At 43.5% G+C, this 27,242-nt stretch overlaps 1 protein-coding gene across 6 annotated transcripts in view; it reads right to left on the bottom strand.

Moving 5' to 3' along the window:
• LOC143933942 (sodium-dependent neutral amino acid transporter B(0)AT2-like) overlaps positions 1-27,242 on the bottom strand; it is a 231,952-nt gene that overhangs the window by 46,255 nt on the left and 158,455 nt on the right. For all 6 annotated transcript variants that reach the window (XM_077457125.1, XM_077457124.1, XM_077457121.1 and 3 more), the window contains exon 2: positions 14,011-14,278. In XM_077457125.1, the coding sequence (XP_077313251.1) occupies positions 14,011-14,197 (187 nt within the window). In that variant the 5' untranslated portion in view covers positions 14,198-14,278. The remainder of the gene's footprint in view (positions 1-14,010; positions 14,279-27,242) is intronic.

The raw sequence follows: 27,242 nt of genomic DNA, 5'->3' as shown, positions 1-27,242 counted from the left end.
ATCCTCTCGAATGGGACCTCAATTATGGGTAGAGGGACCAACGGGCTCCGGAAATGGGTCGCTGGAGCGGTCAACTGACAGGTGGGACAAGAGGTACAGTATCTCCTTACCTCTGCTTTCAAGCCTGGCCAGTAAAACCGGTCGGCGATCCGTGCCTCCGTCTTTTCAACTCCCAGGTGTCCCCCTAACACATCATCATGGGCCAGGTCCAGGACCTTGCGTCTATATTGTTGGGGTACCAATAATTGTTCTACCACATTTTCTCTCACTTTAGTAACCCGATAAAGCAATTCATTACGTATTGAAAAATGTGGCCACCGCTCATTAGCACCTGGCTCTTGGGGCTCCCCATTTATTACTACAACCTGTTCCCGTGCCCTGGCCAAAGTGGGGTCCTGCATCTGGGCAGTACCAAATGTCCCCTGGGGAACACCCAAATCTGGCAAGTCAGGGGTAGAGGCCATTTCCTCATCGTCTTCCCCCAGCATTACCTGAAGCGGGGAAGGTTCCCCCCCCCTCAGTGTTCAGGTAGGTCTGAGAACCCCACATATTGACATCTTTAACAGTATCAGCACTATTTTCATCATTATTAACCAAAGTCTTGGCGTTTTTATCAACTGGGTCCATATTATGAACATGTGGCATCTCAGGGTTATTACCCTCTACAACAGGAACAGAGGGACTAGTTTCTTCCCAGTCTCTGGACCTTTCAGATAGTTCTCCTTGTCTCCAAAGTTTTGCAAATAATGGACAGTCTCGTCCTATGATAACGTCATGTACCAAGTTCTTTACCACCCCCACCTCTTGAGTACCAGTGCCACATGCTGTGGAGATGGACACCGAGATGAGAGGGTACTCTCTAGTGTCCCCATGAATGCACACAACCCGCAAAATTTTGCTTACCGGACCGATCTTCCCAATTACTCTAGGGTGAACCAGGGTTACCATGCTTCCAGAGTCCAGCAAGGCCCATGCAGGGTGGTGGTTCACTTGGACTTCACACTCAAAATTCCTCTCTCCAAGGTCAAGATGTGTTGTACATGATTTATGGGCATAAAAAGACCCCCTCCGAAGAACCCCGCATTCCATGGGTTCTTCCTGCAATGGGCAGTGGGCCCGGGTATGGCCCCAGGCATGACATCGCCAACATTGTACATCCCCTCCTCTCCGATCAGGAACAGGTCGCTGAGGGGGTAACGGGTGTGACTCTTGGCCTTCCGGGGTGTTGGTTCCAGGGCTCCTGGGGACATCCGTTCGAAGGGCGGCAGTTGGTCGGAAGGGCCGTGGCCGACTGGGCCCTTGACGCTTGGTGGGGCCAAGCAGATCCTCCACCACCGTATATCGTTCCACCATCTCAACAAGGCCGTTCGGGGTTTTGGGGTCTCCATGACTGACCCACCGTTGAAGGTCATCTGGCAGTGACCTTAAGTACCGGTCCAGCACGATCCGCTCCACAATTTGGGGGCCAGACAACATTTCGGGCTGCAGCCATTTTTTTACTAGTTGCACCAGGTCATGCATTTGAGATCGCGGTGGCCGGTTTGAATGATACTTCCATTGGTGCACTCGTTGGGCCCGGACGGCCGTAGTCACCCCCAACCGAGCCAGTATTTCTGCCTTTAGTTTTTGATAATTTTTAGCATCTTCTGGTGGTAGGTCAAAATAGGCTTTTTGAGAATCTCCGGTGAGGAAGGGAGCAATTAAGCCGGCCCACTGGTCCTGGGGCCACCCTTCTCTCTCTGCCGTCCTCTCAAATGTTGCCAGAAACGCCTCTACGTCATCACTCGGGGACAACTTCTGCAAGAAATGGCTTGCCCTTATGGTCACCTGGTTGCCAGGGGCAACGGCCACTTGTTCACGGACCTGAGAAACCTGCTGCACTGCTTCTTTTAAGGCCGCCATCTGATCCTGCATAACCCCTTGTTGGGTCGCTTGCTGGGCTGCTAACTGGGCCACCAACAGGCGAGTATTTTCTTGCTGCAAAGCCAGTGCCTCGTTGTGCTGCGTTGCTAAGCGCTGATTAGCTTCCTCATGGCGGGTCTGCGCTTGTATATTTGCCAAGGACAGCTGTTTAATTAGCTCCTCCATGGTTTCAGCTTTCCGCAGTTGTGCAGCTTTAACCCAGGACATAAATTCACTGTACTGTCCCTTTAAATGTCAGTTCAAATTCACAAAAAAAAAAAAATAGCAAGAAAAAATGCCTGTTACTTTGTCCTGCCCGCATTCGAGCACCACTTGTAATGTTCGGGGGACCAGGTAGACCGCAGGACACAGGCTTTTCATACAACAAAGGGTTTATTAACTTAAATAGCTTTACAGCAGCCAAAAAACAAAAGGAAAAAGATTTGTAGTCTCACCGACTTGCAAAGTCCAGAACAGCTGTCCTTATCAGAAACAGAGCTTGGTCTTGATGGCAGGTAGCTTCTCCTACCAGGAGCCTTCCAAACAGGACACTGCTGTCCACTTCATTTGCTGCAACCCAAAACAAACGCCAAACACCATCCAACATGTGTTCTCCACTCCTCCACACACATCTACAACTTCCTGTCTTGCCTTTTAAAGACACTTCCTCTAACAGGTGGGTTAATCAATTTTCATTCCCTAAAGAGAGCACAACCCAAACAGAGGGGAAATATAGCGTCCTTCCAGGACCCAGCCACGGCGTCCATTACAATATATATGAGGGAGCAGAGGGGGCTGCATGGGCCCCCTGCATTCACAGGGCCCGGTTGCGGTCGCGACTGCTGCACCCCCTATAGTTACGCCCCTGCACCTCACTGTACACATGACCAGGCAGAACCCTATCACAGCCCAGCCAAACTGATGTCAAAGTTAAACCTACATAATTAACCCTCAGAACCCCATTACTGTTCTGAGGCAAAAACTAAATTTGTACATGAATGACACTTTGTCCAAAGTGTCACCTATATATATATATATATATATATATATATATATATATATATATATATATATATATATATATATATAGGTGACACTTTGGACAAAGTGTCATTCATGTACAAATTTAGTTTTTGCCTCAGAACAGTAATGGGGTTCTGAGGGTTAATTATGTAGGTTTAACTTTGACATCAGTTTGGCTGGGCTGTGATAGGGTTCTGCCTGGTCATGTGTACAGTGAGGTGCAGGGGCGTAACTATAGGGGGTGCAGCAGTCGCGACCGCAACCGGGCCCTGTGAATGCAGGGGGCCCATGCAGCCCCCTCTACATATGGCCGGCAGCAGCATAGGCAGCTAGGGGTACCAGTGCACCATGCACACGGGTGGCTGGAGGTGGAGGGTGACTAGCAGAGCTCCATGCTCGACTATCGCACTGGCTGCTCTTTAGTTGTGCATTCCCCGCATGACCTGTGTCCTCGGCTGGCTCCTCAGAGTACCCCTCTCCTGCTCCATGCATTGCCGCTCAGTTCCACCCCCCCCCCCTTCTCCCAGGTAAACAAACTTTAAGCACACAGATGCAGTTCAGCCCTATGAGAGCCGGCTCCCCGGAGGACACTGCAGACTTGTCTGCCAGCCCCCCTCCTCCCCCGTCATATACACAGATGATGAAAGGTCTTTCTGGGAGATATGCTGATCACCCGTCCAGCACACTGGATGGAGCCCAGGCCAACATGGATGAGTGTGCAGCCTACAGCTTGGTCATGGTGAGTGAGAGGACCCCACACACCATTACATACCCCCTCCATCTCCCCCTGGGGACAGGGACCCCTTCTCACGTGGGGGCAGGGACCCCCACCTCTCCTGGGGACAGGGACCCCTTCTCACCTGTGGGCAGTAACTTCATCTGCCCTGGAGAAAAAAGGACCTCATCTCTTCTGGGGATGGGGACCCCATCCTGCCTAGGGACAGTCCCCCAATGGGGCACCTAAAAATTTAAAAAAAGTTATTAAAAAAAACTACCGATACCAGTGGTGGAACTACAGGGCTCACAAAGGTCATACCTGTGACCACACCCTGGAGTTCCACCACCGGACTCAGAGGGAAGGGCCCTGGCTGGGGTTCAGGGGGGCCCTTCATGGTTTCTTGCATGGGGGCCCTGAAGGTTCTAGTTACGCCACTGGTGAGGTGCACATGACAGGCTCAGAAGCAGGCCTGGTTGGACGGTTTTGGGTACCAGCTTCCCCGGAGCCAATCAGGAGTCTGGGGAAGGGTACTTAAGGTGTTGAAGTCAAGTGTTCCGGGTTCGTTCGTGAGGCTTTAGCAGTCTGTTCCTGATTCTGTAGCGCCACGAGGGGTCACGGGATCATTAGTCGCTCCGCAACATGCTTCAGTTGGTTAACCCCAATAGATCTGCCTGGTCTGGGGTAAGGATCCGTCTGTTCCAGAGTCTCGGAACTGGCTGGTCTGATGCGCTAACTAAGGGAGGATTCAAGGTGTCCGGGTGTGCTCTCTGCTTGGGGGGGCACCGCAGCTTGTGTAAGTGACCGGGGGAGAACTTTTCGGAGGAGGGCCAACAAGCTGGCATCCTGAGAAGTGCCTGGTTGCTGAGTTGTGAAGGACATTGACGAATCCACGCTTTTTCAAGTACTGCCAAGGAGACGGAGAATGTTCCAGGTACTGAGGAAAAAGGTTCCTGTTCACTTTCAGTTAAAATTTGTTCAAGGTCAGAGATTTCACAAGTTCTGAGTCAAAGCACCGATTGCCCTAATCTCTGGCTAGAGATTTGTTCAGCCTTGAAGTGCCCAGCTGCGAGTGGCTACTCTCTGGGTGGTATTAGAGACTTTGTGATAGTTGCAGTTCAAGGTGCCGGAATGCTTTCACCCTTGCCCTCTGTTCCTATACGAGACTGTTTGTTGGACGTTACCCCTCCAAATACAAACCTTTCAAAAAGGACTTTATTGGTGTCGGCGTCCAAAGTTGTTGGATACTAACTCTAGGAACCCCTAGACGTGGAAGAAAAAGCCAAGCTGAGGTAACCGGTAAGCCCAAAAAGTTAAGTCCGCCCTGCCAAGGGTTATGGCCGCTACATATATATATATATATTATAAAATGTGTGCGTTGCAAAATCACCCAAACCTAAGTGAGTGCAACAATTGTAGCAGGAAATATACCGTAAATATAGTGTCAAACCAGTCCAACATAAATATGAATAAACCTATAAATTAGTTCAATTCTTCTGTGTATATTATATCTCCAACACTGTGCCTTCCTAAAGTGCAGTGTGCTAGAGTCTTGCAAAAGGACAAAAGTGCCTTACCCAAAGTGTCATAAATCTGCTCACCAGACATCTCTGGCCACTAAGTGACCACCAGGCATATAGTAGAGGGAAACCTTCCTCAGTTAGCTAGGTTCTTCCAAGCCACGTGAAGCTCCAATCAACTGTTTCCAGTATCGATCAAACTTCATTCAATCATAGATTTTATTTTTTTCCTAATGATGCACGCCTGCGCATGAAATGCATTGAAAACGAGGATTGAGAAACTTGATACAGGAGTTTTTACTTCCACTCCCAGCGTGCCACGCTTCCTGCTTCACATACCGAGTGATGGACCGGCCTCTGCCTCATCCCTTAGCTGTGCTGCCATCTGCTGTACCTATATAGGCATGTAAGTGCTTTGTTAGAATCACTCCCGAGGACACACTTAACCCTTTGATCGACCCCTTCCCTGCCAGTGTCATTTACACAGTAATCAGTGCATTTTTATAGCACTGACTGCTGTATAAATGACAATGGCCCCAAAATAGTGTCAAAAGTGTTCGATGTGTCCTCCATAATGTCGAAGTCAAGATAAATAAAAAATAAAAAAATTCAGATCGCCGCCATTACGTATAAAAAAAAAAAAAAATGAATAATAAAAATGCCAGAAAAACTATCCCCTAATTTGTAGACGCTATAACTTTTGCGCAATCCAATCAATATAAGCTTATTGCTAATTTTTTTTACCAAAAACATGTAGACGTATACATATCGGCCTAAACTGAGGAAAAAACTTTTTTTTATATATTTTTGGGGGATATTTATTATAGCAAAAAATACCGTTTTTTTTTTTCAAAATGGTCGCTCTTTCTTTGTTTATAGTGCAAAAAATAAAAACTGCGGAGGAGATCAAATACCACCAAAAGAAAGCTCTATTTGTGGGGGGGGAAGGGACATCAATTTTGTTTGGGTGCAATGTCGCACGACCGAGCAATTGTCAATTAAAACGACGAAGTGCCGAATCAAGAAAAAAAAGGGTTCTGGTCAGGAAGGGGGCAAAATCATCTGGGGCTGAAGCGGTTAAAATGGGTATAAAAACCAAAAAGCAAACATTTAATAAAATTGCAGTTTACGAATTCTTAGATGCGATAGCTGGATTTGTTTTCGTTTTAGGTTTTCTTTCTTCTATTTTCACTTGGTTATGAAGCCAGTAAGTCTGTTTTCCAACAGAACAAGCTCTCACGACAAATGTACACTGAAGAGACAAACCATTTAACACTAGCAGGGGTGCTCACAATGGTCATCTTTTCTTTATGTAAAACCTTTATCCCAAAAGGAGCAAAATAACTTTTTGCTGTAACTGCTTGTGAATAATGAGCTGTATTTTGGCTCTCTTTTGTTAGTGTATCTAAATCTGCTAGTACATCCAACACTCCCCTCATCTTAAACTGACAATGATGCTATCCAAATGTGCCCTCTGTGTTCCTCCATCCAGAATGAGGGCAGTCTAATACAGAAGGTGTGTTATTGGCCTAAAAAAAAAAAAAAAAAAAAAAAGAAAAAACACGTGCAACCACCACATCTAATGGTTGGTAAGCATCCATATATTACATTTGTGGTTTTAAGTTTAATACCACTTTAATCAATGGTGGAAGAGAGACTTAGTAAATGCTTCCTTCTGCCTGCAGCAGACTGATGACACCATCTCAGTCTAGCCAAAGTCACATGGCCGGAGATCAGGTACATTGTTTTAATAATTAGGTTTAATTTACTAAATGATATTGTTCCATTCTTTTGAATTGATTTATTCAGAGACTGCTTCCTTCTGCCCTCTGATGGATATTCTGGAGGTCAACTTTTCCAACAGAATCCCAAAGCAATAGAAGAAAAAGATTTATCAATCTGAACGGTGTCCATCTGATCCATTGTCCATCCAATGGTGTCCATCTGGAATATCATTTTTGATGGAATCCACCCTTTCAACGTTTCTGGTGGAGGTCTCCTTAAAAGTCTTTGGCTCCAATATTGAAATATACAATTTGTTATCAGAAAGGAGTTTAAAATTAAACAAAAGCACGTGGAGACATCATGTGATTTATACCCACTTTATAAAGATTGCTATGTTTTATTGGTCATGTGAGTTTAAATTCTTCAAACTCAAAGTCAGGTTGAGTGTACAAACACACCATCGTATTTACCCGTACTGACGTAGAGTCAGCACACAGAACTGCCTGTTGTATATGTGAAAGCTCTACAGGGAGGTGTAGATAGGCTAAATCAATAAGGGAGTACGTAGTTGTAAGTTTACTTAATACAGAATGAGTCATCCAATATTAGACTGAGCACGATAAGTCAAGTAAATTGTATGAAGCATTACCACAAAGCTTTAAAGAACTCTTCTGGCATAGAAATATGGGAGCCACCATTGCAATGATCCTTATCCTTCCTTCGCTCAGCAAGTCACCCACCCAAACCCAGCATAGATCTGGTGACGCGTTAGGACACCTGACCTGCATACTTGTTCAAGGTCACCGACTCTCCAAGTTGTAAAAAAAAATAAAAACATAAAAAATAAAAGATCCTTCCTCTCTCTGTTCTGCTGTACAGGGGACTGCATGAAGCTAATATGAGAAAAGGCTCAGGTAAATACACCAGCATTTTGCAAGCATGTGTAAACTGGTGTTTTGGAAACATCCCTGTATTCCCTTCCCAAAAGACTGGTTCAGGCAGCTGAATAGGGTTTCAGAAATGGAGGAGCTAGATCACGTATCAAGACCATTTGTGCCATTTACAAAAATGTGGGTTTGTTGGCTTGAGTATCAGTCAACTAGTGAGTATAAGGATATTATAAATTGATGGTGCTATACAAGTACCTGTAGTAAATAAATAAAATGAATGCCCAGGACCTCGTAGACATTTAAGACCAATATTTATTGTATATTGTAAATCTCAGTTCTTGGAAAAAGGACCTCATCCCTGGATCCCCGACGCTTACTGGCATGCAGAAAACATTATTCTGGTTTGTCCCACTTCCCTTAATTTCCCTCTCCTCGTCTTCTTTTCCTTACTCTTCCCATAAAAAGACCAATCAGTGATGTTAATATTTTACTGAGGGTGGTTCATCCCTTTGCGAGGGAGAACCAACCCCATGAGGAGGTGATCACCATCCTTATGTGGTTCTTTCTCCTATGATCAGCTGTGGACGGTGATTGCGTTCCCTTTTTCCTAAGGAAAAAACAAAAACAAAAAAACAACTTCTGCATCCAGCTCCTCACACCCCCCCCCATGACCCCCATTATACTTACATGATGCTCTGTCCCTCCTCATGGGGCAGATCCACTGTTAATCAAACGCTGTGACAATTTATCCCCTAATCATTTAGGGGATAAAGAAGATGTGAGGGTTCACGTAGCAGGGGGGTGTTAAGTATTAGGTGATGCCTAGTGTTGGGAATAGAAGACCTTTAGAGCCCGTTCACACAGGGGCAACTCATGATCCGACTTCAGGTCGCCCCTAGTCGCGCTACATGGACCGTACCAGGCCGCGTGCCCTCTACATGGGGACAAGGTGCTTTGGGGGTGAGGGGGCCGCAGGGCGCCCCCCTTCCCCAAAGCACCAACCCCCCCATGTTGAGGGCATGCGGCCTGGTATGGTCCAAGGGGGGGGCACTCGCTCGTCCCCACCCCTTTCTTGACCGGCCAGGCTTCGTGCTCGGACAAGGGTCTGGTATGGACCTTGGGGGGGGGGGGCCCCCATGCTGTTTTTTCAGCGTAGGGGGGTTACCCTTAAAATGCATACCAGACCTAAGGGCCTGGTATGCTCCCGGAGGGGGAACCCTCACGCGTTTTTTTTTTTTTGGCGTGGAGTTCCCCCTTGAGAGCTCATTCTATGATTGGCCACGGCCAAAGTCTGGTCTGGGGCGACTTAAAGTCATGTTGTAAGTCGCCCCAAGTCGTGTTGACAAGTCGTGTCCAAGTTGCCTCCAAAAGTTGCTTTGGAAGTCATGTTGCCCCTGTGTGAACCGGCTCTGAGGGTTCTCACTTTGTTTTACTGTGCTGACTCCCACAGCATAGACCCAATGTACTGTGCCCGACCACCCCCTTAACTACTTAAACACCCCATCATCATTGCTCAATGCCTGCAAAATACTGGCACGGTTTTCTATCTTAGATTTTAGTTACCCCAAGGAAGATCCTTATGGTTAGTCTGCTTTATTTTAAAATACAGTTAGGTAGAAATCCTACAACACTGGGCATGGTAGAGAATAATGTGCTGTGCTCAACAAGTGGGACAATAATTGGCAGCAAGGTCGAGTATGTTTTTTTTCTCCAGCAGATGGTGAAATAGGGTGTGCCTCGGTAGGACTGCTATGATTGGTTGACAGTAGTGTTGCTGGGAGGTGACTATCCACGGGCACGTAACATGTTCAAGAACATTCTGTTCCTGCACATTTGTGTTATCATATTGATAAAATGTTAAAATGATTTTCCCATATTTCTGAAGGAAGTCAGAAAATGTGCTCTACAGGATATCACATTCCTCAGGTTGCACAGGACACAAGCATTCTTTATAGTGACAACCAGTCAAAAAGAAAATACCCATACCCTATATCCTTCTGCCCTGTCTGTTAATTATTTCCCCAAGGTCTTTTCTTCCTACAAACCCCATTACCAGTGGACAAATCATCGATTGCTAATGGTAGACATGCATGCTTCAATAAATGATTCATTTCTTTCCTGATTTTTCCCGATAAAAATAAATAATCAACCTATAGTTGACAACCCAACAGATCAATATATCACACACATAGCTGGAAGATATCATCGTAACTTTTCAAATCGCATCTCCGTTTCCACCATGAAATGATGCAAATTGATTAACAATTGTCCACCCGGGCTGATTTACCCCAATCTAAAGAAGTCTAAATCAAACTAAGGAACGTTTTGACTGTTTCGCAAAACACTATTAGAAAACAAAAGTATTTTCCTTGTAATATAATGAATACGGTTAAATCTCACTGGAAAAACTGTAGAATAAGCTTTGCTTGAAGCTGGCTCTGTAGGTGAAATGTCAAATCCTGGCTTCTATATCTGTTAAAATTAGAGCAAAAATCGATCCAAAAAACTAGGAGAGGCTTAGAACACCTTCAATTTTTTTTAATTTTTTTGTACATATAGTTACCATAGTAGGTAAGGTTGAATAAAGACAACAGTTCAACCTGTGTAGGTGTACGGGTGTCAGTGTTGATAATTATTTCCCATATCCCTGTATATTGTGCTCTTTAAGATGCACGTGCAAGAGTCTTTTAATAATATCAATAGTCCCCGCTGACACCACCACTTGTGGAAGAGAGTTCCACATTCTTACCACCCCAACAGTGAAAAACCCTCTGCGCTGCTTAAGGTTAAACTGCTTCTCCTCCAATCTCATTGTGTTGTCCTGTGTCCTCTTACACTCCCCGAGACTAAATATTTTTTTTCCTATGCTGGAATCACCATTGAGGTATTTGTAAATCACTAGCATGTCCCCTCTCAACCATCTTTTCTCCAGCGAGGATAAATTTAGTGCTTGTTGTTGCTCCTCATATTTGAGGTGCTCCAGTCCTCTTATTAATTTAGTTGCCCTTCATTGGACTATCTCCAGCTCCAGCACATCCCTTCTGTGGACTGGTGACCACAACTGGATGGAGTACTCAAGATGTGGCCTAACCAGAGTTTTATAAAGTGGCAGGATTATAGTTTTCTCTGGGGCATATCCCTTTTTATCCATACTAATATTCTGTCAGCTTTGGTAGCTGCAGCTTGACATTGCATTCTATTGCGTAGTCCATCTTTCACTAGGACCCCCAGATATTTCTGCATCCTTGACTCCCCCAGCGGTTTGGTTGCATTTATGTTCTTAGCCCCAAGTGCATTATTTTACATTTCTCCACATTAAACCACATTTGCCAGGTAGTTGCCCACTCCATTTATTTGTTCAGGTCTTTCTGTAAAATTTCTATATCCTGCAGTGTTTATTGCCTTGCTTATTTTTTGTATCGTCCGCAAAAACCTGGATTGAGCTATGTATCCCTTCCTCTATGTCATTTATAAATAAAATTAAACAAAACCGGTCCCAGGACAGAACCTTGGGGTAGACCAGTCTGAGTACACGTTATTTATTACTATGCTTTGGACGCGCTTCTGTAACCAGTTTTCTATCCAAGAACAAACCTTATGGTCCATGCCCGCAAACATTAGGTTTGTTGATTAAGAGTTTATGGGGAACGGTTTCAAATGTTTTTGCAAAATCCAGATACACCACATCCACAGGCCTCCTCCTATCTAGCTGGCAGCTCGCTTCCTTGTAGAATGTTAACAGATTGGTCTGGCAAGAACGAACCATTATAAACCCATGTCGATTACTACTACCGATACGGTTTTCATTAGAATTCTTTTGGACATAGTCTCTTATCACCTCCAATAATTTACCTATGATTTAGGTTAGGCTGACTGGCCTGTAGTTCCCAGGAATACAGTGCCTTGCAAAAGTATTCGGCCCCCTTGAACTTTTCAACCTTTTGCCACATTTCAGGCTTCAAACATAAAGATATAAAATTTTAATTTTTTGTGAAGACTCGCCAACAAGTGGGACACAATTGTGAAGTGGAACGAAATCTATTGGATTTTTGAAACTTTTTTAACTAATAAAAAAATGAAAAGTGGGGCGTGCAAAATTATTCGGCCCCCTTGCGTTAATACTTTGTAGAGCCACCTTTTGCTGCGATTACAGCTGCAAGTCGCTTGGGGTATGTCTATCAGTTTTGCACATCGAGAGACTGAAATTCTTGCCCATTCTTCCTTGCAAAACAGCTCAAGCTCAGTGAGGTTGGATGGAGAGCGTTTGTGAACAGCAGTTTTCAGCTCTTTCCACAGATTCTCGATTGGATTCAGGTCTGGACTTTGACTTGGCCGTTCTAACACCTGGATACGTTTATTTGTGAACCATTCCTTTTTAGATTTTGCAGTATGTTTGGGATCATTGTCTTGTTGGAAGATAAATCTCCGTCCCAGTTTCAGGTCTTTTGCAGACTCCAACAGGTTTTCATCCAGAATGGTCCTGTATTTGGCTGCATCCATCTTCCCCTCAATTTTAACCATCTTCCCGTCCCTGCTGAAGAAAAGCAGGCCCAAACCATGATGCTGCCACCACCATGTTTGACAGTGGGGATGGTGTGTTGAGGGTGATGAGCTGTGTTGCTTTTACTCCAAACATATTGTTTTGCATTGTGGGCAGAGCACCTTCTTCCACTTGTTTGGTGTGTCTCCCAGGTGGCTTGTGGCAAATTTTAGATGAGACTTTTTATGGATATCTTTGAGAAATGGCTTTCTTCTTGCCACTCTTCCATAAAGGCCAGATTTGTGCAGTGTATGACTGATTGTTGTCCTATGGACAGACTCTCCTACCTCAGCTGTAGTTCTCTGCAGTTCATCCAGAGTGATCATGGGCCTCTTGGTTGCATCTCTGATCAGTCTTCTCCTTGTCTGAGCTGAAAGTTTAGAGGGACGTCCAGGTCTTGGTAGATTTGCAGTGGTCTGATACTCCTTCCATTTCAAAATGATCGCTTGCACAGTGCTCCTTGGGATGTTTAAAGCTTGGGAAATCTTTTTGTATCCAAATCCGGCTTTAAACTTCTCCACAACAGTATTACGGACCTGCCTGGTGTGTTCCTTGGTCTTCATGATGCTCTCTGCACTTTCAACAGAACCCTGAGACTATCACAGAACAGGTGCATTTATACAGGGACTTGATTACACACAGGTGGATTCTATTTATCACCATCAGTCATTTAGGACAACATTGGATCATTCAGAGATCCTCGCTGAACTTCTGGAGTGAGTTTGCTGCACTGAAAGTAAAGGGGCCGAATAATTTTGCACGCCCCACTTTTCAGTTTTTTATTTGCTAAAAAAGTTTAAATTATCCAATAGATTTCATTCCACTTCACAATTGTGTCCCACTTGTTGGTGATTCTTCACAAAAAATTAAAATTTTATATCTTTATGTTTGAAGCCTGAAATGTGGCAAAAGGTTGAAAAGTTCAAGGGGGCTGAATACTTTCGCAAGGCACTGTATATCTCTGCCCTTCTTTGAATATTGGCACCACGTTGGCTTTTCTCCAATCAGCTGGTACAATTCCTGTCAGTATGCTGTCCGGAAAGATTTGGAACAATGGTCTAGCTATAACCCAACAGTTCTTTGAGGACTCTCGGGTCCTGGTGATTCATTTGTGTTAAGCTTATGTAGTCTTTCCAAGACTCCGGCCTCTGTTAGCCGCGAGGGTATATCATGTGATGTGTTACTAACAATTCTGTCCTAGTCTATTCACTCCTCCTTTTCCTGTGTACATATCGGTTTAAAATGTTTAACATTCAACACTAAAACATATTTAGTGCTGGGTGCATCAAAGACTCCATTTGCAAAGCATGCAGGGCTTCGTAAATGCACATGTGGGATGTCTTGGTCCTGCCTGTGTTGTGCTTAGGATGTTATTCTGCAGGCAGGCCTTGGGTAGCCTTTAAAATGTAAATAATTGCACTTTGTGTAACCTATGTAAACTGACTAGGCTTACTGACCAACTTTACTGACCACCGCAGTTGCAAAAAGCCTGCATAGAGCTCCTCCTATTTTGTAATTTTTTAACAGCCAATTACAAATATATCATAGTTACCTAAAAATGAAAAAAAAAAAAACACACTTTTTTTCATTACTAAACATGAAATATAATATAAATATAGGCACTATATTCTCCCCTTTACCTGCAAATCTCCTTACTGACCAACATTTCCAGTCTTTAAAGCTAAAAACACTCACCTCCCCCATTTTGATGGCACAAGTAAGGAAATCTCCAAACATTCCCAAGACCAACCGAAAAGCCAACTTGAGCAAGGATGTACTGAACTTTACTGCCCCACGTGGGGCGGTGTGTGGGTTCGGGTAGCAGGTCACGGCTAGACTCTGCTGTCGCGCTGCCCTCTAGATCACCGAGAGATTTTTCCATTGAAGTCACAGTACAAAATCAGGATTTCCGATCCAGGGTGGAATGCAATAATCTAGTCTTTTAATCCACCTTGTTTCAAACCTGCAAAATTAAACCGGCAATATTAGGATGCTTCAAAAATCTTAAAACTTATACAAAAAACAAAAATTGTAGACATATCAAGCAAGCCATGTCAGTATCACTAAGAAGGCTCAAGGTTTTTTACTTTCATGAGTTCTGTGCACAATGGTAAAAAAATCCTTCTGTGTGCAGCAGCCCCCCCCCCCCTTATACTTACCTGAGCCTGATTCCGAACAATGTGCACAAGAGCAAAGGCCTTTACTCCTCATTGGCTGAAGCAGCAGCAGGAGCCAATCACAGCCAGTGAGCCAACAGGACAGAGAAGGGCAGAGCCGAGCTGCATGTGTGAATAGATACACAGAGCAGCGGCTCAGAATAGAGCCTGCTCGGTTGCCCACATAGCAAGCTGCTTGCAAGGAGGGAGGATCCAGGAGCGCTGGTGGGAAGTTCGAGAATAGGAGGATTGAGGCTGCTCTGTGCAAAACCACTGAACAGAGCAGGTAAGTATAACATGTTTGTTATTTTGAGGGAAAAAAAAAAAAGGTAGCCCCATTTCTGAAATGCTTTCAATACGTAGGCGAATGCTAGACTGGTAGCTACAGTTAGCTGTAATGAACAAGAGTATTGTACTTTTATATCAGAGGTTCCCAATGTGGTCAGTGCCGTCCCTTCATACATTAGAAAGATTTAGGGAACCAAGGAGGGAAAAGATAAAAAGGTATACAGAAAATTACACTGAAGTGAAAGGTCAAAACATCATGCCTTTTAGTTAAAAGAAAAAACATTTCTGAATGTTGCCCTACACTGTGGAAAATACACCAAATATACATTTTTTTCCCTTCCCAACATCATATTTATTGAAAACAATAATGCAGTACAGTCATGCAGCTTCTTTCAAACCAAGAAACAAAAGGCGACACAAGGTAGTCAGTTGGATGAAGAGGAATAGAACCATATATGGGAAACTATGGCATGATGGTCCTGGTTTGAGTTGCACATTATGTTCCTTGTTATTCCTCTCAATGGTTTTCACACATGTGGACAATTGGGAACCTTTTATCACACTTGGTGGTCATGTCTGGTGGTCCATGAACCCTGGACTAAAATTTTTTCACTTCTTACTAAACTAATGGGACAATCAATTCCACCAAAAGTAGCACTCGTCTCTGTTAAAGTGGTTGTAAAGGCACAACGTTTTTTTACCTTCATGCATTCAATGCATGAAGGTAAAAAAAAAAAAAAACTTCTGTTTGCAGTATCCCCCTAATACTTACCTGAGCCCCCCCCCCCCCCTCTCATAGTTACATACATAGTAGGTGAGGTCAACAAAAAACAAGTCCATCAAGTCCAACCCATGTGTGTGATTATAAGTCAGTATTACATTGTATATCCCTGTATGTTGTGGTCGTTCAGGTGCTTATCTAATAGTTTCTTGAAACTATCAATGCCCCTCGTTGAGACCACCACCTGTAGAAGGAAATTCCACATCCTTGCCACTCTTAAAGTAAAGAGCCCTCTATGTAGTTTAAGGTTAAACCTCTTTTCTTCTAATTTTAATGAGTGGCCACGAGTCTTCCACAAAAAAGTTGTATCCCTATTGTGGGGTCAACAGTACAGTATTTGTAAATTGAAATCAAATCCCCTCTCAAGTGTCTCTTCCTCAGAGAGAATAAGTTCAGGGCTCGCAACCTTTCCTCATAACTAATATCCTCCAGACCCTTTATTAGCCTAGTTGCCCTTCTTTGTATTCGCTCCATTTCCAGTAAATCCTTCCTGAGGACTGGTGCTCAGAACTGGACAGCATACTCCAGGTGCAGCCAGACCAGAGTCTTGTAGAGCAGGAGAATTATTGTTTTATCTCTGGAATTAATCCCCTTTTTAAATGCATGCCAATATTCTGTTTGCTTTGTTAGCAGCAGCTTGGCATTGCATGCCATTGCTGAGCCTATCATATCTTAGGACCCCAGGTCCTTTTCCATCCTAGATTCTCCCAGAGGTTCTCCCCCCACTGAGTAGATTGCATTCATATTTTTTGCCACCCAAATGCATTATTTTACATTTTTCTACATTGAACCTCATTTGCCATGTAGTTGCCCATCCCATTAATTTGTTCAGATCTTTTTGCAAGGTTTCAATACAGCAATGTCCATGAAAGCCTTGGCTCTTCAGGGACTCATATTCACTATTGGCTTTTGTCAATCACAGCCAGTGAGTCAATCACAAGATGGAGGGGCGAGGCCATGCTGCGGCTCAGTGTGTGAATGGACACAGAGCCGCGGGTCTGGAGGGCGCCTGCTTGGGTGCCCCCATTGCAAGCTGCTGGAGGGGCCAGGAGCGCCGACAGGGGAAGCCGAGAAGAGGAGGATCCAGGCTGCTCTATGCAAAACCACTACACAGATCAGGCAAGTATGACGTTTGGTATTAAAAGAAAAAAAAAAAAAAAGGGGGGGGGGGGGGGGGGGAGTGGGACTTGACAAGCACTGTAAGCCTCCAGGTCTCTTTACAGTCCCATTCAAAGTTCTGCTACATGTTCTCATGGCAGCTAAGCAATCACCAAGGAAATCCCAAACCATTCCAAAGACTGAAGTTGAGAAAACAATACAGTAAGCAAGTTAAAATGTGCTCTTTCATATTGTCAAATAAATCTGAAATAGCCTTAGATTTGTAGTCGTTGTCTTGAATTTTCAGCAGACCCAAAACCAAGAAAGAATTGTCTGGTTGAATATATTGTATGGGGAACTAGGGATGTGACCAATCTCATAAAACCACAGTACTAAAATCAATGGAACAAATCTGACTATGAAGTCAGAAACTAAGCAACGACATTTAATCCCCATATACTGGTCAGGAGTAAAAAAATTCCTAAAATACCAACCAAGACCAAATTGTATGGAGAATAATTTTAATAGTAAGCCTAAGGTCTCATGCACACAGGCATTTGGAAGTACTGGGAAAATGCCCATTCTCCTGGCAGGAGAAAAGCAGGGCAAAAAACTTGCCTAAAGCCATGTTTGTGCAAATGCGTTTTGCTAAATTTAGGTGTATCAAGCATTTGGGTGTTTATTTATTGGCCAGAATATTCATTTATTCTGGCCATTAACCACTTGCCCCCCCCCCCCAGAAGATTTACCCCCTCTTCATGACCAGGCCATTTTTTGCTTTTTGCCACTGCGTTACTTTAACTGACAATTGCGTGGTCATCTACCCTGTAAAAGGAAAGCTGCTTCAAAATTGGTGATAAAAAGCCAAGACTAATTCAGTAAAAAATAAAGTGCAAAAAGAAAACAAAAAGAAGAAAAAACAAATGGGGAAAAAAAAAAAAAAAAAAAAAAAAAGAGTCCACATAAAAGTGCAAAAAACACAATCCGATTTGAGGTGAGTGAAAACCAGATCCTCTATCCAGAATAGTGACTCTATCATGGGTAGCGACAACACAAGTGAGTAATAATGCCCCTTACGGACTCCAGACGACATTATGGTTTTGGGCCACAAGATAGCGCAAAGTTTTTTATGTATCCAATAGGCTTCTTTTCGTTCTGTCCATTGTTATTAGGGTAGCCAGCTGTTAATATGGTGGCGCCTTTATCTTTCCTAGCTCTCCAACTAGAGCGGCCAGCACTTAAGATGGCACTGCGTGGGTATTTAAATCTCAATTGTAATGGCATAGTCACTTGGCCAATCCCCGGACGATGTCCTATCGGGACGAAACGCGTAGAGTGGGTTTGTGACACTGATGTCATTACGTTCGTAGGAAAATAATGGACAGAAAACGAACAGCGGGAAGCCTGTGGAGACGCCGCGATCTCCATCTTTGATCTGCAATAGCATCACTCTCAAGTTCGATGATGCTTTTGCAAGTGCATTTTTTTTTATTGCTTTAATAAATACACTTTGAATGATTACACTATGGGGGCAATTTCTGCTTTTGCCTTTCAAGTGGTATGTTTGTAGTGGCAATCAAAGGAGAAGCCGCTATAGGTGTTGGGGATACCTGAAAACTTCCCTGTGCTTGGTGAGACCCCTGTATTGTGGTCATCTGGAGTCAGATAAGGGGCATTATTACTCACTTGTGGTGTGTCACTACCCTGGATAGAGGATCTGGTTTTCACTCACCTCCAATCAGATTGTGTTTTTTGCACTTTATGTGGACTCTCATTTGTATTTCTTCTTTTTTTTTCTTTTTGCGCTTTACTTTTTACTGAATTGGTCTTTCTTCATTGATTTGTTCAATTATTTTCTCTAGGGATTTATTCATTTGTTTTTCATTTTTTGGGGGCTTTTTATCACTTGAAATTGTCAATATATTTTTTTTGTGGTGCCTGCCTTAGTTTTACATTATTTTCATTATTTGAACACAAATATTTTTTATATTGTTTAAATATCACTGGCTTCACCAGAAAATGTAAAATGGGTCCTAAAATGGCAGACCGCATACACCTGTATTGTTTGGAAACAACATGCTACAAGCCGGAACTCAAGCTGGATTTCATGGTAACTTAATTACAGCCGACCAGCATCCAAAAATAGACAAGACAAGGAAATTCTTGAAAGCTGATCCACAAAATAAGGGACTAATATTAGCAACTGGGTCAATGCTTGTGACCAATCTGAATGACTAGATACGGTCTTAGAGCAGTACAAAGTCATTGAAAGAAAATGTATCCGATTGCTTTTTATCTTAAGTAGTTGACAATGTCTACAAGGCAAAAAGTGAACCTTCAGAAAACAGCAAAATATGTAATTTGTCAAGAATGGAGCGGTCTTTAACCACTTGCTTACTGGGCACTTAAACCCCCTTCATGCCCAGACCAATTTTCAGCTTTCAGCGCTGATGCACTTTGAATGACAATTGCGCGGGCATACAACACTGTACCCAAATGAAATTTTATCATTTTTTTCCCCACAAATAGAGCTTTCTTTTGGTGGTATTTAATTACAGCTGGGAGTTTTATTTTTTGCTAAACAAACAAAAAAAGATGCAAAAAAAAAAAAAAATCATGTTTAATAGTTTGTTATAAAATTTTGCAAACAGGTCATTTTTCTCCTTCATTGAAGTGCGCTGATGAGGCCGCACTGGTAGGCTGCACTGGTGGGCACTGATAGGCACAGATAAGGCGGCACCGATGGGCACAGATAAGATGGCACGGATGGGTGGCACAGATAGGTACCACTGATAGATGGGACTGATGGGCACTGATAGGTGGCTCTGATAGGTGGCACTGCTGGGCACTGGTAGATGACACTGATGGGAACAGATATGTGGCACTGGGGTGCAGCACCTTTGTTGAGGCAGATTGTGGGCACTGCTGGGTGGCACTGTGGGCACTGCTGGGTGGCACTGCTGGGTGGCACTGACAGGGGGGACATTTTTTATTCATGTGGCACTGGCAGGGGGCAGGTGGCCACTGGCAGGGCTGGCCGTGATTGGGACTGATGTCCCGATCACTGCCGCCGGTGATCGGCTCTTTTTTTCTCCTTCTCCTCGCGCTGAGGAATAATAGCCGATTACCGGCTCCGTTGTATCACATGATCAGCTGTCATTGGCTGACAGCTGATCACGTGATAAGGGGTCGGGATCGACCCCTTGCTCGGATCGGTGATCAGGCGAGTCTCATAGACTCGCCGATCACAGGGCGCGCAGGCCGCTCGTGCACGGGACGACGTCAATAGACGTAGTCCCGGCAAAGGAGATCCGCGCTGTAGCCGTCATTCGGCTATAGCGCGGGTCTCAAGTGGTTAAGCAGGAATAAGAAAAAGCAGATTTAAAAATGCCTAGAGTGCCTCGAAAACGTATTCACACCCCTTGACATTTTCCACATTTTGTCATATTACAATGCAAACGTAAATGTATTTTATTGGGATTTTATGTGATAGACTAACACAAAGTGGCACATAATTGTGAAGTGGAAGGAAAATGGTAAATGATTTTCAACATTTTTTACAAATAAATATGTGAAAAGTGTGGCATGTATTTGTATTCGGCCAATACTTTGTAGAACCGCCTTTCACTGCAATTACAGATGCCAGTCTTTTTGGGTATTTCTCTACCAGTTTTGCACATCTAGAGTGACATTTCTGCCCATTCTTCTTTGCAAAATAGCTCAAGCTTTGTCAGATTTGATGGAGAGCATCTGTGAACAGCAATTTTCAAGTCTTGCCACAGATTCTCAATTGGATTTACAGTACCTTGCAAAAATATTCACCCCCTTGGCATTTTTCATTTTTGTTGCCTCACAACCTGTAATTAACATGGATTATTTGAGGATTTGCATCATTTAATTTACAGAACATGCCCACAACTTTGAAGATTGTTTTATTATTGTGAAACAAACAACAAATAGGACAAAATAACAGAAAAAAAAAAAATCAATGTGCATAACTATTCACCCCCGTAAAGTCAATACTTTGTAGAGCCACCTTTTGCGGCTATCACAGCTCCAAGTCACTTTGGATAAGTCTCTGAGTTTGCCACATCTTACCACTGGGATTTTTGCCCATTCCTCCTTACAAAACTGCTCCAGCTCCTTCAAGTTGGATGGTATGCGCCTGTCAACAGCGATCTTTAAATCTGACCACAGATTTTCTATTGGATTGAGGTTTTGCCTAGGCCAGTCTAACACATTTACAGGTTTCCCCTTAAACCACTCAAGTGTTGCTTTAGCAGTGTGTTTGGGGTCACTGTCCTGCTGGAAAGTGACGCTCCATCTTAGCCTCAAATCACACACAGAGTGGTACAGATTTTGCTGAAGAATAGCCCTGTATTTAACACCATCCATCTGTCCCTCAACTCTGACCAGTTTCCCAGTCCCAACTGCTGAAAAACATCCCCACAGCATGATGCTGCCACCAACATGTTTCACTGTTGGTGTTCTTTGCGTGATGTGATGTGTTGGGTTTGCACCAGACATAGCGTTTTCTTTGATGGCCATAAAGTTCAATTTTAATTTCATCAGACCAGAGCTCCATACATTTTGAGTTTGCGAAAAGCCATGTTGGAGACTCCAAAAATATGCCATTTTGTTTTTTACTGAAAGTAATGGCTTTCTTCTGGCCACTTTGCCATAAAGCCCAACTCTATGGAGTGTACGGCTTATTGTTGTCCAGATGATGTACAGATACTTAAGTCTCTGCTGTGGAACTCTGCAGCTCCTCGAGGGTTACCATAGGTCTCTGTGCTGCCTCTGATTAATGTCCTCCTTGCCCGGTCTGTGAGTTTTGGGATGCGGCCATCTCTTGGCAGGTTTGCTGTTGTGGCATGTTCTGTGCCATGTTATGATTGATGATCCCTAAGAGCACCATCAAATTAAGATTTGGATTTTTTTTTTTTTATATATAACCTAACCCTGACTTGTATGTCTCAACAACATTGTCCCATACTTGTCTGGAGAGGCCCTTGGTCTTCATATCAATGTTTGGTTAGTGGTGACTCTTGCCTAGGTGGTACAGCCTTTGGAACCTTTCAAAAAGGGGTGTCTATGTAGTGGAAGATCACGTGACACTGTCGTGTACACGTGACCGGACTTTACAGCAGAAAAGGTCAGACGGAATCATTCCTGTCGGATATTCCGATCGTGTGTGTGACAATCTGATAGTTTTTCTTTTAAAAAATTGAGACGGACCTAGAAATAGAACACGCTTTAAATTTTTTTCAGATGGAATCAATTTCTATCGGGAAAACCATTTGTCTGTATGCTGGTCAGAAGGACCAAATACTACGCAAGGGCAGCTATTGTCTACTGGCTATTGAACTTCCTTTTCTAATCCCGTCGTATGTCATCGCATTCAAAACTGACGGACTTTGGCTCAATTGTGTGTGGGCAAGTCCGTTCGGTCGGAGCTCCGTCGGGCAGACCGTCGCAGTTTATTTTGACGGAAAGTCTGGTCCTGTGTAAGCGGCATTAAATTGCACACAGGTGGACATTTCACAAATTATGTGACTTCTGAAAGTAATTGGTTGCACCAGAGCTTTTTATGGGCTTCATAACAAAGGGGGTGAATACATACACACATGCCAATTATCCGTTTTTTTTTCTTTTTCTGAAAAATAGTTTTATGTATATATTTTTCTAATTTTACTTTACCAACTTAGACTATTGTGTTCTGATCCATCACATATAATTCAGATTAAAAAAACACTGAACTAAATGCTGTAATGTAACAAAATAGGTAAAAAGCCAAGGGGGTGAATAAATTTGCAAGGCACTGTAGGTCTGGACTTTGACTGGGCCATTCTAACACATGAATATGCTTTGTTCTAAACCATACAGCTCAGGCTGTATGTTTAGGGTCATTGATACTGGGGCCGTGGTTCACCTTCCAGCAAGACAAGTCTTTTGCAGACTTGAACATGTTTTCTTCTAAGATTTGGCTCCATCTATCTTCCCATCAACTCTGACCAGCTGCCCTGTCTCTGCTGAAGAAAAAAATCTCCACAACATGAAGCTGCCACCATCATTGTTCACAGTGATGTTCAGCATTAGTTTTCTGCCACACATAGCATTTTGCTTTTAGGCCAAAAAGTTCAATTTTGGTCTCATCTGACCAGAGCACCTTCTTCCACACGTTTGTGGTGTCCCCCACATAGCTTCTCGCAAACTGCAAACACGACATCTTATGGCTTTCTTCTTGCCGCTTTTCCATAAAGGCCAGTTTTGTGGAGCATAAAAGTGAATAGTTGTCCTGTGGACAGAGTCTCCAACCTGAGCTATAGATCTCTGCATCTTATTCAGGGTTACCAAGGGCCTCTTGGCTGCTCCTCTGATTAATGCTCTCCTTGCCCGACCTGTCAGTTTAGGTGGACAGCCAGGTCTTGGTAGGTTTGCAGTTATGTCATACTCTTTCCATTTTTGGATGATGGATTGAACAGTGCCGTCAACTTCTCCACAACTTTATCCCTGACCTGTCTGATGTATTCCTTTGCCTTCATGATGCTGTTTGTTCACTAAGGTTCTCTAACAAACCTTTGAGGGGTTCACAGAATAGCTGTATTTATACTGAGATTAAATTACACACAGGTGGACTCCATTTACTAATTAGGTGACTTCTGAAGGCAACTAGTTCAAGTAGATTTTAGGGGTAGGAGTAAAGGGGGCTGAATACAAGTGCACGCCACACTTTTCAGACATTTATTTGTAAAAACATTTTAAAACCATTTATCATTTTCTTTTCACTTCACAATTACGTGCCACTTTGTGTTGGTCCATCACATAAAATACATGTGCATTTTTAGTTGTAAGATGACAAAATGTGGAAAAATTTCAAGGGGTATGAAAACCTTTTCAAGGCACTGTAGGTAAACATATTCTTACTCATTACTTATAATACGTCAGCGTTCGCAAAGTCAGGGCCAATGAGAAAAAAAAATAAAAATACAGCTTACAATTTTTTTTTTTTTTAAAACATGATTTCCACTGAATAAAATAGGCTATTTTACCTATACATGTGTAAAGTGCGTGATCATATATTTTCCCATTTTGTGTAAATGGATGATTTATATTCTAAAATTACCATCCAAAAATGTCAACTATAATTGTATTCCAATGGTATGGGCAGCAAGTAGTGCAGGTTAGACTGCAGAGAAACAAAGTTTGTCCTGATGGGCAACAATGACTAGCTTGAAAAACATTCTGTAGGTCCACAAAGACTTGCATAACTTTAAATGACTACCTGCTTCAGTTATGTGGCCCTACAATGTCAGCCATATAAGATACGTGAGCACAATTCATAGGACGAATGATTTATGTTCATGCACTAGACAGAGAGCTTCAACATACAGGTGGCACATGTTTTTCTTGCAACATTACCAACAGCTTAAAGCAGTGCCCCACCCAAAAGGTTAAGTTTCGCTTTAAGCACTGCTCCACTCCCCCCCCCCTCCAACATTTGCTATGCAATTATTTTTTTTGGGGGGGGGGGGGGAGCGGGTACCTAGTCTTGACAGGTACTTGCTCCAACTTCTGCTTGGATAGCCTAGGTGAAGTTCTCCCTTCCTGCTTCTGGAGACATGTCACAGGTCCCAAAAGACTGCCGGATCGATCAGCAGGTGCAGCGCCGCAAGCTGTCACAGCCTGGGAGCACAGCTGAAATGCCAGTGGCAGGGAGAGAACTGACCATATCGTTGGATACAAAAACAACTGGAGCTCTTCTTTAACCACTTCAATACCGACACTTTCCCCCTTCCTGCCCAGGCCAATTTTCAGCTCTGTCACAATTTAAATGACAATTGCGTGGTCATGCAACACTGTACCACTCTGACATTTTTATCATTTTCTTCCCACAGATAGAACTTTCTTTTTGTGGTATTCGATCAGCTCTGGGGTCCCCCTGATTTCCCCCTGATTTTAGGGGTAAAAAGTGCTTGTTATACGCCGATAAATATGGTGTATTCATTTGTCCAATTACATTTCAGCCCCTGAAATGGGGGGAGGGGGGGATTGTGTATAAAACTGGTTGCAGTTTCTAAAATTTGTACTTAATATTTATGTTCAACCCCTTGAATTAAAGCTGAAAGTCTGCACGTCAAATTCATTTGAATCGTTTAGTTTTAACTTTATTTTGGTGGCATACAGAGCCAATAGTATGAAATGTGTCCACATATATATGTGGCCCGAATTGTATCAATGTTTTGCCTTTCATATCTATTTTAAACTGATCGTGTTACTTTACAAAGGTAAGGGTTTACAATCACTTTAATTATAAAGAGTTAGCTACACTTATATGTTGTGCCCGCCGCTACATGATTTCCTACTTAGGACCATTTCTTCAGAACGAGATGAACTTCAAAATCTGGCAAGTATACTTCTGTCTATGGAATTCTTCTGATGCCTGGTGGGGTCTCCCTGGAGCCACTCTTACGTGTGCAGGTTTTCGGCAACTGGTTGCTTGGTAACATGTTCCGCCCACCTCTAGATTGACAAATCAAGAGAGACATTTACTGGTAACCGTCTAATTCAGAGAGTCAACTTAAACCTCCCCAACTGAGACTGAGCAATAAAAAACAGGCAGGGTTGTAACCCTTCCCCACCATCCAAAACTATGATAAGAAAGGTGGATTAAACTATGTTAAACTACATAACCTCAGAATCAGCTTAACAAATCTAAATGAATAAATTGCATATCTGTGTTCAGCTACTAGTTCTGGGCTGATGCCAGTATAAACCAGTGAGGCGAGAGTTGTGCGTTCCTGTCTTGATTACATAAAGTCTTCATACAGAATATTATTCATCTGTGCTAGAGCTCCCTGCAAGTCCCAACCACATAGTCTGAATGGTGCTTCTTACTCCTCCTCACGGCATTCTCACCTCTCCTCTTCCCACCTCTCAGCCATTCAGCTTTCCATCTCGGGAGGTGTGTGACTCCACACCCCTTTATGAACAGCATGTAGGAAAATTTCCATTTATTTAACCCCCTAACCTCCCAGATAATACTGAAATGTCAAGACTTGCAAAGCACTTCAAGTCGTCTCACGACAGCAATTCTTAGGACGCAGGGCATATCTTTAAAGTGTGTTTTCCATCTGAAAACATTCTAAATGGAATGAAGCAACTGTCAACCATTTGATTTCTGTAGGCAATGACGATTTCATTTTCTTTTTCAATTTTATCATCTTGTAGGACAGAACTTGAAAACGTTATGTCTGTATGATGATACAGTATGTTGCTTTTCAGAAAAGTGTGTTGTACAAACATATGAAAAGGCACAATTAAGAGTCAGGGTGGCAGTCATGGCCCGTGGTGCCAATTTAGCAGACTGTACACCACAAATAAGAACCCCGGAGTATCCATCATAATGTTCACAATGGCAAGCGCTCGCTGGTCAGTGCAAGCATGTGACCACTCTGGCCAACAAGAAGCATTTTTCTCTTCTGGGACACCTTACCAGAAGAGGATGCCACATATGCACTTCTCATTCATTAGCTACCATTGCAAGAATTTTTATGGATACTCCAGGGTTGCATTTTGAGGCGCATGAACCGCTACAGTGGAATCACACCCACTATGTGCAGCAGAGCCTGGAGGGGTGGCCCATCAAAAAAAAAGATTCCATAATAAAATATTGTCAATAGCAGATTTTACCAACAAGTGTTACTGTAGGTTAAATTAAAAATGGAGAAGAAAACCTAGCGGGGTTGTGATTAAATAGGATTTTCACAGTTTTCAGAACCTTTTAAAAACAGAATTCAAGATGCAGCTGATTATATCAGTATGTCCCGGGAACTATTCATTGGCCTGAGTTACAATAAATGGAAGGAGGAAATATAAAGATCAGCTGCAGCAATATGACCACATACCATAACCTGTCAAGGCAGGGACTCCACTAGACCTCCTAAGGCAGGGGTGGTCAACCAGTGGCCCAGGAGCCACATGTGGCCTGCGGAACCCTTTGATGTGGCCCGCGACCTCTTGCTCTGGAATGGCGGGTTAGCAAGTCCAGATCGCAGGTTGCCGACCCGTCATACCACAGCATCGTTGTTGTGAATGAAGCTGGTTGTAGAGGAAGAAAACAGCTGCAGAGCAGAGCCCATAAGCCGATGCTTCCTGTACAGCGCCCGCTTTTGCCACAGGCAGAGTCTATGGCAAAGTTCAGTTAACCCACAGCACTAGCCTGCACCTGAGGTGTGGGTAATCAGTGTGAAAGCAGTTTAGGCCCTTTTCACACGATCGGCCCTACCCAATCAGACCCTCAATTCACCTCCACAGAGCAGCAGACGTAAACAGACTTTTATCCGTTTACTCCCGCCTGCCTCCAATCCGGTCCTAAAAATCTGCTAAAAATAATAAAAGGGAGTTTGCCCCCTTCCATCTGGGTGGATCAGATCAGAGGGCCTATAGAGTAGCCGTGACCTGTCATCCACCCGCTCCGCTCATTGTAGCCCGCGGCTAGTTACCAAGTTGCTTAAGTGGCCCTTGCTCTTAAAAAGGTTGGGCACCCCTGTCCTAAGGTATTCTATGCCAGTGTTTATCAACTCCAGTCCTCAAGGCACCCC

Source organism: Lithobates pipiens, unplaced genomic scaffold (assembly GCF_037356315.1).
Source record: "Lithobates pipiens isolate NorthernLeopardFrog02 unplaced genomic scaffold, aLitPip1_a1.2 Scaffold_27, whole genome shotgun sequence".
NCBI lineage: Eukaryota > Metazoa > Chordata > Amphibia > Anura > Ranidae > Lithobates > Lithobates pipiens.
This window is presented reverse-complemented; position numbering and strand designations above follow the sequence as displayed.